The 16,541-nt window shown below is 40.6% G+C and overlaps 1 protein-coding gene across 1 annotated transcript; it reads right to left on the reverse strand.

Annotated features, from left to right (window-relative positions):
• Positions 1–1,813: 1,813 nt before the first annotated feature.
• On the reverse strand, positions 1,814–11,834 carry LOC145437517 (monocarboxylate transporter 14-like). The gene is made up of 8 exons (XM_080314779.1): positions 8,235–11,834; positions 7,891–8,034; positions 6,436–6,599; positions 4,980–5,187; positions 3,821–3,956; positions 2,525–2,663; positions 2,249–2,462; positions 1,814–2,178 (listed from the first exon to the last, which is right to left on the reverse strand). The coding sequence occupies exons 1-8, from the start codon at positions 8,422–8,424 to the stop codon at positions 2,030–2,032; spliced, it is 1,344 nt and encodes a 447-aa protein (XP_080170905.1). The 5' UTR covers positions 8,425–11,834; the 3' UTR covers positions 1,814–2,029.
• Positions 11,835–16,541: the final 4,707 nt, after the last annotated feature.

Below are 16,541 nucleotides of genomic sequence, written 5' to 3' on the forward strand. Positions count from 1 at the left end.
TTACATTACGCATTATGGTACAGATATCGCTGCTGTAAGCAGTCGTTAATGCTTTGCTGGCGACCGATGGCTTTCCACGCCTGTCACAGTTCACGAATTGACTGCACAAGACACAAAACAGTTTGCCATTTGGGTGCCTGCGAAACTCTTTTGGAAACTCTCGCATATCAATGCAAACTTTGTTGTCGGGTGTATTTGACAATTTCGGCATGTCGAAGAGCATGACCGAGGCAAGAGCTGCACCGTACCTACAGTTGCCGCAAAATCAGTTAGGATATTGCGGTACGTTGAGCAGAACACCATGTTAACCATGTTTCATTTGACCTTTTATGATTCACAATCTGCAGACGATGGGCCGTCTACAACGGTAGACCTACAAACAGGGTTGCCATACCGTCCTTATTTCTAAGATTTGTCCTCATTTTGAAAGGCCAGGTCTTAAAAAACTCAACTGTCCTTATTTATAAGAAATGTCTTTGTTTTCGACTTGCGTCCTTATTTTGTCTTATTTTCCACAACTACAGAACTTTGATCGTTTTCCTCTGGTATCTGTGTTGCATAATATTCTAAAATTATGTAGGGCGACAGTGAGTGGTATAGCAGTTTCTGCTATACCAATCTCTAGCAGCGTACGTCATTTTAGCACTAAACAGCAGTACCAGGTTTCTGCTGTTTAGCCTATAGCAGAATAAGGTGTGGGGATGGCAGCATTTATTGCGTAGTGAAAAAAGGAGCAGTGCAGTCGACACTTTGGTTAAAAAGTAGTAAAGCTATCATTGATAAATTTATCTAAATTATATTGGCCATATAGTTTTAGCTACTAATGCTACTAATAAGGCTAAATCTGATTAGCTAAAATGAGCAAACATAAAATTTGTGACGATTATGAGAGAGAATTCAAAGGTATCAAACAAACCTTTACGGGCGAGTGTTTCGCACATTACAATATCTGCAATTGTGACATTAACCTGGAGGCCATTAGAAAGAACGCTATTTCAACTCACACAGAGTATGTAGAATACCGCTTTTAAAATCCTAATCTAATTTTTCGACTGTCCTTTTTTTGGATCCATGTCGATGGCAACCCTGCCTCTAAAGCAGGCTACAAGCTGTAAATTATCAAATGATAAGTTCACCGAGAAAGCAAACATCTACGATACCAACGAAATGTCGTTACGATTTTTTTTGACTTTGATATACCAATTTTATGACCTAACGCTACAATTTTGACAAAATCTTTTTTTGCAACGTCCTAAGAATTGCCCTATTTATCATCATCGTAATATAATTTACGGATGGCGAAGATTCTGAAAAGCCCACAGAGACTGAGTATACTATAATCATGAGTTACATACATACATACATGAGTTACAATACAGCCCATCCTCAAGATTACCGGACCACGACTGATGTATCGATCTCGCTTCCCATTACATGCCGCCCTATTTCTTGTCGCTTTCTTTTCCTATACTATCTTCTTTACTTTCATTCATTCAGTGTGCATGCCTCCTCTTTACATCGCCTAGGCCAAGGTGGGTGTCTGATTCCATAGACTACTCCTAGTCGCTTCGACATCTTCCTGTCTTTCATTGTATCGCATTTTTTGTGGTGTATTGAACGGATAAAATTGCTAATAAACCAATGATGATGATGATGAAGAAGATAGTGTAATATGATGCGAAATCATGCGGTGTGTTCGAGGACTTTGAAATGCAGCATTTGGAAAATAATCCGAAAAGATCGAATAATCCTGCTGTTCCCGTGGCGTAAATAAAGAAAGACCCCGCCGATGCACAATGACGCAACATCGAAGTAGAAAATTGAAATGTATTTTATTTCTCAAATAAGTAGCCTAGCTGTTTTATGAAGCGCCTTTATATGTTTATCCACCACTCGCGCAGGGTCGGTTTCCGGTCGTGCTCCTAGCAACAATTTGCGTGGAGAAACAAGATTTCCTACTACTGGAGTCATACGACTCAACATATTTTCATATATCCCAGACTGTTATTCACGACGATGCGTCCAATCATTACCCTATCGCCTCTTCTGAAAGCTTGAACGCTTTCTCCGTGCCTTTCACTTTCTTTCGCAACAATACAAGGAGGCCACACATGATTAAGGCAGCTCCAGAGGTGTAAAACGACACATCGTACGTCTGAGTGATGTCGTATAGCAATCCTGAAATATATTGAAATTGGCTCGTGGTTGGACTTACCATGATATTGCAGAAGCTAGTAAGATATACCACCTGCCAAAGCTGGTCCAACAAATAACCCGACGCCGTTTATGGATATTATCCAGCCGTACACCATGGAAAATGCGTCCGGGCCCAACAGTGATGCGACACTGGCACGTATAAGTGGTACAGCTGCGTTGAAAAATCCGTAGGATATGGCGTAACAGTAGAGACCGATTTCAGTTTTCAGAAGGGGACACAGTGCCGTTAGCAATCCAGCGACACCCTAAAGCACATAATACACTAATGATTACTATTTAATACATGTTTTATAATCCCAGAAATTACATTCACGAATCCGTATGCGTAAAATGGGTCGATTTGGAGCATGCTGCAAATCCCAGGTATCACGAGCCGGCCAACGCTCATGCTCAAACTCATTGATGACGCGATCCATGCTATGCTAGTGGGCTCGATACCCAAAAGACTGTAAATATGGTCTCATGTCAATAAAAAGTGTTCGTTAAACCTTTAGTTACTAAGCTGGCACTATGTAAAATCGAGTATATGAATATCCGAATGCACAGAATCGAATCGAGCATTCCGGTACCACTCATCACTTCGTCATAACAGTATGAACATCTTGGAAAGCTCAAACATGTAACATTTATTCCACCACCAATAAAATAATGCTGGTTACATTACATTAAATGTAATCTAGAAATATTCGTCCATGTCGGTTTCCTAGCTATTTTGTGACAATGCTATTTCACAGAAGCGTCGCTTCCGTCAACGTGCGCAGCCATGTGCTATATGTAGGGTTGCATTTAAAACAATTGGTTGTTCAAAACACTTTGTTTAAAACATGTTTTGAAGTGTTTAAAAAGTATTTTAAACAATGGCCTTTTGAATATTTTTTAAAAGTTGAATAATTATGCCATAATTGTGTAAATATGTACTTTCCAAAAACATGTTGTATGAGCCATACGGACGATTACCACCCGATATTGCCGACGTATACGATATGGGATAGTAGGTTCAACAGCTATAGTACGTACTACGTAGATATAGATCATTGGTACGGAATGAATGTTTTGATGATGATGACCGCCGACCGTAAAAATGCTGCATGACGATGACGATGTAGTCCTCATGGTTAAAGATATTTTTGGTCCGTATATGACAGGGGTTGGAAGTCTATTTCGTCAAAGGAGCTATATGTTTACCCTATATTTTCAATTGCTAATGTTAATTCACTATGACGTCATAATTGAATAGTTGTTGCGTCATGACTTAAAAACAAACAAACAAATAACAATAAGGGTTTTGTTTTAAACATGTTTGTTTCGAATTGATTTTGTTATAAATGCAACCCTAGCTATATGTGTTGGCCGCTGCGGTGGTTTCAAGTATTATCCGATCGACAGGTTGACGTGCCTACTGCCCACCCTTATAATATTGCAAAACCAAATCCAATTCAATTACGACCAAAATCCTCAAATCCGTTTTGCAAATCCTCATCATTGCTCACGTGGGATGTGACAATATATATGTTCTGTTCAAGGATATTCTTCTGTTAACTGGACGTGCACCGATGGAAATACAACAAATATCTCGACAAAGTTGACGAACAAAAACTCACACCTGGCACGCTTAGGTAGATGCACATACGGCACGTATATCCCGGTCCAGCATAAAAGATCCGCGCATAGCATCAGCAGAAATAAAGGATTTCGGAACAAATTTATGCATCGGCGAATCCATATACGATTTTCCTGGTCTAAAAGAGAAATTCGATTCGGGTCACGAAAGTGATGCGTTAGATATTTCGTGTCTTTCGCGCTACCCGGATTACCAATCTACTAAACAAAATGATAGGCTGTTTCGGATGTCGCACGGACTCGAAATGCTGGAATGCGTCTTTTCTTATATCATGCTGCACGCGTACTGGCGGCTTGCTGTTTAAGGTAGGAGTTCTAATGACGATTCCCACGATGTGATCATTTCGCGATGAGTCAATTTCATCACACACATGTTAGATCAGTGGTTCCCAACCTTTTTCGACTTATCGCCCCCTTTTCAAGCTAAACGCCGATCATCGCCCCCCAGATTTTGCGAACCGAAGAATCGGTATACAATCTGTAATCATCGGCGAGTTGACTGAAAAAAAAAAAAAAAAACCGGTCAACTTTTCGGCTCGATGTCGAATTTTACACTTTTGCAACTAAATTTCCGTGGGTTGACCAAAAAAAAAAAGGTCTTCCGACGACTTGACTCCAATATGGCGTTTTAACGCGTCATCGCCCCCTTCGCTATTTTCGCCCCCTGTCGCTCCCTTTGTCCATTTTCGCCCCCTATCGCCCCCTTCGTCATTTTCGCCCCCCTAGGCCGCCAAATCGCCCCCTGGGGGGGGGGGGCGATATCGCCCACGTTGGGAACCACTGTGTTAGATCAACATCACCACCCTGCAGTCCTATGCTCTCGATGTCGCATTTTATCGCGTAACGAGATGTAATTTTCTATAGCAACCATAGTCCACCATCGGAGAGGTATACATTACATTAATATTTAAAAGGTAAAATTATCATGTATGCATCCAGCCAAAGTAGATATAGACTGACAAACAATTGGAAGAATTATTGAAGCAGTACCAGCGGCGATCAATTCTCTAAAAGCAGTGAATATGAACCAGGCTATATCGTCCCACAAAATACAATTTATTGTGCCATCTGGCCATTTATTGTACCAGAATGACTTTGTTGGTCTGGTTTACAATGCAAAAAGCCAACTTTAAGTTATTCACCTATTGATTCTGAGTATTCGTCGCTGACCATTGATTTATCGTCGTTTGTATCGCGCTGGCCATTTTCCAATGTCACTCTCCTTCTGTCCTTTACCGAAGCGGTCGATTCCCAATCAAGTTCCAACCAGTGTAACTGATCGGGTGTGAAAGCCAATTGGAATAACAAAACGACATGTAACGCGATCCCACCCAGAATCAACAGCGCACCCTGAAATATTCAAGTTCAATTGGTCATGTAAATCATAATTAAACCTTGCAAAGATCCGTCATGTCTTGCGTGGGTTGTCGCTAACGCTACCCTACGTTTTCAACGCCGACACCGAGCGATGATATCGACCCGACTTGTCGTCAAAGTAGACGGAAACTAATGAATCATAAATTATATTGTTGATTTGCGAAATCTATACTAAACCATTTCATCAATCGCGATAGGTATGTAGTAGGCGTAGGTACGTGTCATTAAATAGAGTCCAACAATTTGATGAGTGTCGTTTATTTTGCGGGTTTTCCTAGTTCTCATTCAGTGAGCAGGAATCAATCGATCGCGCTTCTCATTACTTTGTTTTCGTCGACTAAGTGTTCGATTCAATCACTTCACTTTCGACTCTTAATATAACCATACATCGCGAGATTGCGATGTGAATAAAGGATAGCTGTATCGCAATCTTGCGATGCTTTTTTAGACAGATAAAAATATTAGAATTAGACTACACGCAATGAGATCGGGTTATATACTTGGTCACTCGGACTATATCGCGACGTGACAGACACTCTATCACTGGTGTGAGCAACGAACGGCCGGCAGACAGTGTCCGGTTTGCCGTAATCCTCCACTGCGTACTTGCTACGTCAAATGGTAGTGACTGTAGGTTATTCTTTAGTTCTTTTTTCGATCATTAACAAAACAAAGCTGCGCTCCGATATAACTGATGTTCACGTGCAGTCTTCGCTGAGGCGTTTCTACGGCATGTAGCTAGAGTTCAAAGAACTTGTTGACAACTTTGATCGACCGCAGAGGTCTCATTGACTTGAACAGCTATTGAAGTACATCATGCTAATGAATTCATTAAATATTGTTTTTGGTAATTATGCTTTAAAATTGAAGTTTTCGTTGAATACGATTTATTCCTTATATAGATGGATAAATAAGCGATTGATGTATCGATTAAGGAATCCGGCCCACCAAGTACTTCATTTTCCCATATCAGACCCACCGACAGGAGAAGTCGCACACTCGTGCCCTAACACATATAATGTATTCGCAGCAACTATAGGCCACACTTATTGTTTCTGATTGTGACATTACGTTAAGGTGGTGGAAAATCTGGTCACAGCCATCTGTTTTCAAGCATTTCAGTACCAACATTGGACTTTCCAGTCGACCTCATTACAGGACATAGAGTATACAACGTCATTGGCACGTCTACGGCTACGCGTTGCGTTGAGTAGGTCTCACTCGCCATCCGTAACTGACAATCAGATATTGACTCAGCATCGTGAAGCCAAATCCGCCAGCACCAGATCCGAACGTCACCATTCCTTCCGCTAGGGTCCGCTGTCGAAAGAAATATTCGTTGACGGCCAATGAAGCGCCAAAGTACGCGAGTCCAAATCCGAATCCTGTAATGGAGGCATGCGTCTTGGAAATAATGATTGCATTTATGAACTAGATCGGCATCGAGTTCCAACGACAGTATAGGTTAAGACGTTAACCCAGGGGTGGGCAAACTTTTAAGCTCGCGGGCCGCATTCGACATCTGAATCCATTCGCGGGCCGCACTATATAAAATTGGGACTATACACCAAAACGCAGTATTGGTATTTGATTATATCATATAGTGATGACATGGAGATAATATATAGCCTATGCTTATTCAATGCAAACCAAACATTACTTTGATGATATCGGACAAGCGTGAGAAACAGTGGCGAGATTGCATAGGCTGGTCGACCTCAATAACCAATTTGTCGGTTGTCCCGATTCTTAGAACAGGATTGAAATTTGAATCTGTGAGCAGTGATCTGTTCATAGATTTAGCAATTCCACTTTTGGTACAGTTCCAGGGCACACAATGCTGACAGCATCATACCCATGTTAGCTTCAAACACGCTTCTACTATGTGTAGACAAAATATAAATACCCTAATTGTACGCATACAGAGAACGAATCTATCTAAGAAACGCGCGAATCGTTATTATAAGCACACCACTGAAATATTTAAAACTGAACTGGCCAATCTGAAATCACACTCATCATCCGAATTATGTCAATGTCGTTTAGGATTTCTGTGATGTTTACCAGTTGAAACCTTTTAAACTGCGTGGGCCTTGAGATCGGGCTGTCGCGCCAGAAATTGAACATAAAAGTAATATAGGAAGTACGTACCCTAGAATTGTATGTAAATCGCGCGGAGCGCGAAAAAAATTCAGTTGAGCTCAGCTTCGCGCCCCCGTCAGATGCTTTCACGACCCCCAAGGAGGGTGTTCCCCTCCGTTTGACAACCACTGTCTTAGATTATTATGGTGAAATATACTAAGAAAAAGGTTAATCAAGTCCCTGTATTAATTCGATTTTTGGTACGCATTTTATCAATATTTTTGATGATTTTATTAAACTCTCGCGGGCCGCACAGAAAGGTGTCGAGGGCCGCATGCGGCCCGCGGGCCGTAGTTTGCCCACCCCTGCGTTAACCTCACCCTTTTCCAACACTAGTATGTTATTATGTTTACAGACATGCTACGCCATATGAATTGCACCACCAGCGTGGCAAATTGCTGTATACTGTCGTTGGTATATATATGGTATACTGTAGTACTCAATAAGTGAAGAGACAATAATGGTAGCTCAATGCGTTTTTACACATTAATCAACACAAAGTACACTGAAAGTACACCCAAAACTCTAGAATACCTTGTACTCCTCCGTAAAAGAAGCCTAACACATATAAATTAGTAGCCAACGAGCTGCCAATGTTTCCAACCGCCACGAGAATTCCCCCGAGTGCCCCGGCTCTTCTATAACCCAATCGTCTGTGGATCGCATCATATATTGGACCTTAGATGAAGATAGAAATGGAGATAGTAAGTCATGTATATTATGCACGGGTGGTCATCGAGATGGCCCAATATATTTTAGTGTAGTAGAAGCATTAGCAGTAGTGGTAGTGGTAGTAGTAGCTTTCGGTAGCAAAGATAATCCCAAGTCTTTGGCATAATATTAGTTAAATACCAATCGTTTAATTTGGTCCACCCTACCGAATATGCATGATATTCCGGTGTTGATCCCTCCAATCACAGCGACTTCCCCGCTCCCGGCATTGAATTCATTGACCCAACTGACGTAAAACAGACCGATGGTATAAGCAAGGCCCCAAGTAAGCGAGCAAACGAAACTTGCTGATAGCAGCACCACCCATCTGTATCGATAAGTTTCTGCATCTTTCATAATAGCAAGTTCCTTGTTTGATAGAAAACCAAATGATATCGGTAGTGCATTAACGTATCACACGGTCCCCGAACCCGGACACGCGAATCAACACGGAATAAATTCGAGTGGAAATACGTTCGTTTCGTACCACCCTTGATTTGGGTTTCAAATATGTCATTCAGATATTGGCCAACGACACCTAGCCTACGTGCTGTTAAATAATGTACCGCGCGTCCGTGCCACACTAATTTGGAAATCTGGTAATGTTTCAATTCATTAACTATTGAGGCGAGAAAGTTGCGATCTGACGCGATCTTGGTATAGTCTATACCTGAACAAGAAAGCTTGTAGACATGGCTAGAGGCCATAATTAATGTATCGTGAATCCTTAGTAGGCGTACAGCTCACGCTTTACGGCTTAAATGTTTGAATTTGTGACGGAAAATATATGAATTACCAGCACATCATTTAAAATCATATTGCCATCCTCGAGAACTTGTGAATCGGTTCATTTCGTTTGTGTTCACAACGAAGATTATATAAAAGTTCGAGTTCGTTGCACTCTAACATTTCGCGGGTGTTTACCTTCACTTATCATCTCATGTTTGTAGGTGGAACCACATCGCCACGAAAAGCAAGCGTTTATCAAGCGAAGCGATTGATTACACATATTTCAAATATCGATTTCTTGATACACGTTTTCGCACAACTTATACGATTTGAACGCATGATCACTTTGCCGTTATATCCAGGCCGTGTTATTTTTGGCATTTCGGGAACCAAATGCCAAAACTGCCAAAAATAAAAATTTTAAAATGCCAAAAATAAGACTTTTTGAAAATATAGATTTTTATGAAAGATATTGATAAAAACGTCTACAAGAATCGGCAGGAGTTTGTATGAAGCGACAGAACAAGTGTGTAAAGTAGAATTCTTGAATTATAGGGTTCGTGGGTCCTTCGGGGCCTCAGACTACTATCCAAGGGGTCCATGAAAGGTGAATGAAAAGGTCAAAAAGTCCAGTGAATAAATCTGGATATACGACCAATCCGTGGATTGATCAATCCAGCGACTAGGAAATAGATTCTATCCAGCGATTAGGAAGTAGATGATATTAAGCGAGTAGGAAGTAGATGATCTCCGCACGCCGAAGTAGTAATCAGCATATCTTGGAATCTGTAATAGCGGGTCCTAGTTTTAAAATTTAGCACCATTACTAGGAATTTTCCTGTTGTCAACGCTCAAGCATTTTGTTACATCATGTAGCCGCCACGAGCGAACTTGGGTGCATTGTGCATTATGCCAAATTCCATTCCCGTAGAGACATACTTTCATCAATGAACACTTGAACAGACATGGTGCAAAAGGCTTCCAGATCTATACGTACCAAACATACATATGTACAATTGTACATTCAGTCCTTTTCATTGCCGGTTGGATAATTTTTTATATTATAAATATTAAAGTCACTTATTATTTCTATCAATTGGTTGGATAGTGAAGGCTGCGATCCAAACGTGTCAGAAACCCTTTTGAATTGTTATCATAAGTATTGTGACCTTTGTGAAATCCGGTAGCATAGTGAATCGCCCATTGAGAATATATTGTGCAGAAGCATCCGGTTTGTATCGGGTAAATTTGGTCTCCAACATCGTTTTCAATTCGGATTTAAATCTTGATGTTTGATGGAACAGTGTGCATACTGCATGTTTTGTGACTTCCGTTTCATAAGAAAGACCAAACTCAAGCGTTTTACGTGGTTGATTCGAGTCTGTAAATGTGAATTCATGGCGATGCTATAACTGCCAAAAATAAAATCTGAAAAATGCCAGAAATAAGCTATTTTTGGTATTTTTGGCATATGTCAAAAATAACACGGGCTGGTTATAACCTTTGCTTCTTTCGGCCGCAGCAGAATTGTTATCCGTGAATCGGCTCGTGGAGACAACAAGCTTGGGGACTGCTGTGGTAAGGAACAATATTATATAGCATTGCTATACCTGCGAATACTATTTGTTTTTACTTTTACGTATACAGTACATCTATTATTTCATTCTTTCTCAGCCGACTGACTCAGCATGTCTGTACGTACGTGTATACGGCAACACGGTACAGAAATGTATGAATTTAATAACGATAGTAACCATTGACAACACTTCGAACGCGAACTTGACCCATCATCGAATATTTGTCACGCTCGACAGTCGAGACAAGTATACACGATCTGTTGTCTCTGTAGTAGCCTACATAAATTATGCACCAATCCAAGGCCAAGTCCTGGAATTACTCGCTAATTCGCTAAATACGATTTTGCAGCGGACAAGTAACTTGGTGTCATATCCATGTTGGATCACTGTAAATATTAACTCCTGACTCAGATTGCATCAATAGGCCTATACAGCCGGAAATCTCAACGTGGCCGCAGATCGTATGCTACAGCTTCACGGTATACGTCAGTGGTCAATGCCTATTGCCCACTCTATCGTGCTATTGAGGCTGGTATAACGACCATCGCCTATCTGTCTACCTGATAAAACAGCGGGGTACGACCAAATATTTATTATTATCAGTACAAAATCGTATAGTTACCTTCGACTTGTGGTAATTAATATATTGGCCATCGTCATATTACTCAGTTAATCACATCGGGTTCTACCTAAGTTCGTGCTAGACGCTTCCAAATAACATGCTTCAAGTAAGTTTCTGTAGGCATAATTTCATGATAATACACCTTGGAATGTAACTAATTTTAGTTCGTAAGCCCACAAGTGCTTTACTTTTGACCTGTGAATAACTAGCCTTTTTTGAACTTAATCACGCTGAACTGCCTTCGCTGCATAGGCCTACCGGATAGAGGGAATCGCTGCAGGCTAAGCACATCCTTTGTATAACATTGCAACGCATCGATGGGATCGTAATAGCCTAGTATTCTCGCAGGAATTTATCAGGTACCGTGGCAATGAAATGATATGTTTCGCCAGGATTAGCTAAAACGCCGAGCCTTGGATTCGATACAGTTATTGCAACAGAGTATTAATATTGAATAGTAACTCATTCAGCAATATAATGTATGATATAGAATAATTCTAATAATATATTCTAATAAATACCATTTATTAATAAACTACTTCATGGCTGTGGCTTGATTTCTGAGTATACGTAGTATGTAATTGTACAATGTACGTACATTCTTACATCGTACATATCCGACAATCTAAACGTCCATCGGGAGCTGATATCTATAATGCCTATTATGAGAGCTCAGTTTGACTTGTTTCAAGCTTCTTGCAAATATTGTTTACACGAAATGAGAAATTGACCAAAATACGGAAAACTTGGACAGTAACTCATTTTTGGCAGCAGATATTCTAATCTCAAAACTACATAGCCTGCTCTCAATAGGGATTACTGTCAGCAGTTGAGTCAAAATCCTTCGCGTCACTAGGCCTACACCACATTGTACAATGTACGACTGTACTACGTACATTCGCATCGTAATCCATTATTCATCAACCGCCGATCCTTTGTTCGTATACTGTTCGTATGTAGAATAAAAGCTTATGGAATACACAGGACCAATCTCGAAGTAATTATTCGACTTTAATATAGTGCTTCACAGTTAAACCTCAACTAAGCCTAAACTAGGGTTACCATATTGTTGTGGCTCGAAGTCCAGTCACTCTTTAGCGCAGGGGCGGCCAACCCGTGGCCCGCGAATAGGGCTGGGCAAAATCGAGTAGCTGAGTGATTCGATTCTGAATCACGTAATATGCTTCAAGTCGAGTCGAGTAATCGAGTATTACTGATTATGACGTCATAACATAATATTATATGTCAAAGTTCAAATATGTACCTTTCATGCGATCACAAAGAATAGAATGCCTGTTATCCATCACATTAAAGATACTTTGGTATTTTTTCGACCATACCGATTTCATTGCACTTGGTGACAATGTTGTGGGATGATCATGACTTCGGAAATGTGCAGTTTCCATCAACGTTCATTGCTTTGTACTATATGTTTCGTATGCTACGATACGGCCAATCAAGGTTTCAAGGCTGCAACAGTGAAGATTAGTATCGAAACTATAATTCTTGTTGATAAATTAACTTCCAGTAGCGAGGAGCGTATAATTTCAGTACTCGAAAAAATCGTCTTTCGCTACTCGACTCGAATCATTAAAATCAATACTCGATTCAGATTCGAGTACTCGAATCATTGTGCTCAGCCCTACCCGCGAGGCAATTCTCAAAATTAGTTGTATTATCAAAAAAATAAATTACCGAAGTTTATCGTGAACTTTTAAGAAAAACCGAAAATTTGATTAGCCTGACCGCGAACTCTTGGGATGTTGATGACTAAAATATCCTTTCCGACGTTTTGGCGTATTGACGTATTGGCCACCCACATTTTTCGTAGATCTTCGTTTATGACAATAAAGTAGAATATTTCGTGGCAGATTTATTTAACTTGTTATTTTTCTTTGCACTTCGTGCGATCTATTATCATTTACTCCCGGAAGCAGTTTTTACAGTGAAATTTCGGACATGTCCGGGAAAATCCGGACGTATGGCAATCCTAGCCTTAACCAAACTTTATTTGTACCACATGATGATTTAGACCGCATTGGCATGGGATAGTATAGGAATTAAATCGCTAGTTTAGTTCGTGCAATCTCTCCGATGACTCCATCCGCTGGGTAGCCTAATGTCCCCTAACCACCAGTGATGAGCATCGGAGCGGAGTCGGAGTGTATCCGGAGCGGAGTTTTGCCAATTTTGTGATACTCGGAGTGGACTCGGAGTTTACTACAGATATTTTTCTGGAGTTTACCGGAGTGTTGTAAAGTTTTGCCCCCGGTATCTTTCGATAGCTCTGACCAGAAGACACTACTGATTACAAACCAAAACACAGACAGTTGACACCTTGTAAAGTTGTAATATGACGGGTAACATGCAAAAATAATTGCCAAGTGCATAGCAATCAGCCATCTGCACTATAATTGGGGACTGGAGAGCAGTGTCTGTAGTTCACAAAATTAAAGGCGCCCAATATCATCCGCATTGCATCATTTGCTCCCTGCCTTGAGATGCAGTCTTTGAATCCACAGCTGAAAGTCACCATATTATGAGATAAGATCTCCAGAATCTTCCACGTTGCTGTCATTGCAGTCTTCTATAGTCACATTCCTCCTTGCGTATTTGTTTCGTGACTGATTTTCATGCTACGCCATTAATTGTGCGAAACATTTACAATCAGCAACATACAGCGGGGCTTCCCAATGGTACAACCTTTAGCTACCCTGATTCTTCCAGCAAGTTCATGATCATAACGGAATATATCCCATTATCCTGATGATATCAACGTAGTAATAGGTCCATTTTGTGAAAATGTATTCATAACGTTGGTATCAGTTGAAACAAGATAATATGCGATACCACTTTTGTGAGAACTTTTCGCAACTTTCATCAGACTTTGCAACTTTACTACTCTGCAGTGAGAGATATCGATAATAAGTGTTACATCAATATTACTTTTAAATCTGTGAGAAATATACAAATAACAAGCAAGTTTCTGGATTGAAACAATAATAACTTATACAATGTGTTATAATGATTGAATGACGTTGCGACGAATTTTCGCTAGTAAGATCCGCTTACAGGGGCATACCAGCATCTAAGCCCGCTTCAAAGATTTCAATAATACATAAATCACTAAGGTAAGCTGACCTTACCCAGTAAAAACAAAATATTCCGAATTTCTGAACAGCCACACTAAATAACTACAACCGTCTGCTTTGCTCTGCTCGCAGCTCGCATCAACTACGCTTCCTTCAATATTGATTGACGTAATCAGTCATCCAGAACTCTTCTGAATTTTCGTCATGTAATGTTTGGTTTGATTGAGAAATGACTTTGATGTGATAAGAAAAATCTGCACCGCAAACATGTTTCTGTTGCAGGTCTGTCTCAAACTCCAAATTCCAGATATCATGTAGCAGCTTTAAAATTGGAAGTCAATAGTCATTTAGTCAACTCCAACGAGCGTCGATCGGTGCGTCAGTGATGCATCAAGTCTGTTTAGTGCAGCTCCATCAACTGTTTCATGGCGATGCGGAACTTAATTTACTGAAACCTGTGATGTGGTCGTCGATGTAAGTGGTAGTTAGTTCGGACTGACTGGTTTTCCTCCGTCGACGTCAAGTGGGTTACCCACAAAGAGGCAGAAAAAGAGTGACGTGTGGAAGGATTTCACTCTGATGCATGATAATAATGGCCAGTATACTGGGTTTGCGAGATGTCAAAATTGCAATGTTTAGCTAAAGCATCACAAGTTGGCATGTGGTACGTCGCATCTTCGAAGACATATCGAAGCGTGTAAGAAGAATAGATCGCAGTTGAAGATAAGTTCCTTTCTTTCTTCCAACAAAAAAGTAAGCGAGAAATCAAAGGAGAAGTTTTGCCGTGGTGTTGTCTCCTTTGTATCCCATGATATCAGACCACTGAGCTCTGTTGAGGGGAAGGACCTCAAGCAGATGGCTGATGCCTTGATCGAAATTGGGGCAATGCATGGCAAAGTGAGTGCAGACGACGTTTTGCCATCCAGATTTACGGTGAAACCTAAGTTGGATGAGGAGGCTTCATCTTTGAAGCGGAAGCTGTCAGAGGAACTAAGAGTTGCTATCAAGAGTTGCTATCATAGGGATTCTTCGACAATGTTTTTGAATAACTACCTCTACCGTTATGGATGTTTCGGAGACTGGACAAGATTCTTCGGGTTATCTCGGAGTCTGGGATTGAGCTGCCCGGAGCCGGAGGGACTTTGCCTCACAGACCAAAGTTGTCGGAGGGACTCGGAGTCTGGAAAAGCAGACTCCGCTCATCACTGCTAACCACTATTGTGCATACGAGATTTCTGGTTTTGCTGAGCAAGTGTGACGCTAAGTAGTTGTGTGCTATAGACTCTCATCACAAGGGCGATGTTTTTTGACTTGTCAAAATATGTCAAAGTTTTGTCAAAATTGTAGCGTTAGGTCAAAATTTGTCGAAATTGTTCACAAAGTCGATTTTTTTTGACCTCTGCATTTCGTTTGTATCATAGATTTTGCACTGTCGGTGAACTTATCATTTGATATTTGACAGCTTGTAGCCTGCTTTATAGGCCTACCGTTGTAGACGGCACATTGTCTGCTTATTGTGAATCTTAAACCATAGTGTCCTATATGGTGTCGACACAGGCAAATCTCACGCCTCAGTGAAATTGTATCACGTCACAATTTCCACTTGACTACAGGCAATTTGACGGTCATTTTTGACCGGCTTGCCGAGCATTAAATTTGGTAAAACAGGTATCAATCGAAAGCTGACTCTGCACTGATTAGGAAAATATAAATTTTATTCCGCTCGTGGCCCTGGAACTCTCACAATCAGCCTCGAATTTTTCATTGCTATGGAGATTGGCATTGGGACGCAACAATGCTGTCTAGCGAAACGAGAGAGTAGCTCAAGAGAAAAACAGCCAGACAGCATTGTTGCGTCCCAATGTTAATCTGCAGCAGTGTACGCACAATTTCAGCGTTGTCAGCCAACAACTGATGCTGTTGAACGTTCTTTCTCCATTCTTGGCCAGCTACTTCGTAAAGACAGACGCTTTGTACCAGAGAATGCAGGAAAGTATCTTCCGCTGTACTACAACAAATTTCAATTATTTCTACCATAATAGGTGATGTAAATACTGGAATTCTTCATGGGGCCAGATTTCGCGAAAAGTTCTTCGAGTCAATAAATATGAATTTACTGTTAAAAGCCGTGTTCAAGTTTTGTACCACCAATCAGTTATACTTGTTTTTCCGTTTAAAAATCTGTCAGTTTTTGAGTCAAAAACGTTATTTGAGGAAAACTACTTCGTTAGGACAGACAATTCCCACCAAAAATGAAGATAAGTACCACAATTTTCACATTATGTGCGAAAACACCTAATTTGCATACGTGAGGTCAAAATAAGTTTTGTAGGTCAAAAACAGTCAAAACTTTGAATTTTAGGTAAAACTTTTCCGATATTTAGATAAAAATCTTCCGTTCTTAGGTCAAAATAAATCGCCCTACTTATCGAGCGTTCTGGCAAAAGGTCCATC

The sequence above is a fragment of the Botryllus schlosseri genome, chromosome 4 (genome assembly GCF_051294905.1).
Source record: "Botryllus schlosseri isolate E-star chromosome 4, Bs_hap1, whole genome shotgun sequence".
Taxonomy (NCBI): Eukaryota; Metazoa; Chordata; class Ascidiacea; order Stolidobranchia; family Styelidae; genus Botryllus; species Botryllus schlosseri.

Bases quoted from the DNA above. Each gene is read 5' to 3' on its own strand.
- LOC145437517 (XM_080314779.1), bottom strand. From the start codon at position 8,424: ATGAAAGATGCAGAAACTTATCGATACAGATGGGTGGTGCTGCTATCA. The intron at 3,957-4,979 runs GTGAATAACTTA...TTTCTCTTTTAG, and splicing joins CGAATACTCAGAATCAATAG to ACCAGGAAAATCGTATATGG. The intron at 2,463-2,524 runs GTAATTTCTGGG...TATGTGCTTTAG, and splicing joins ACGCATACGGATTCGTGAAT to GGTGTCGCTGGATTGCTAAC.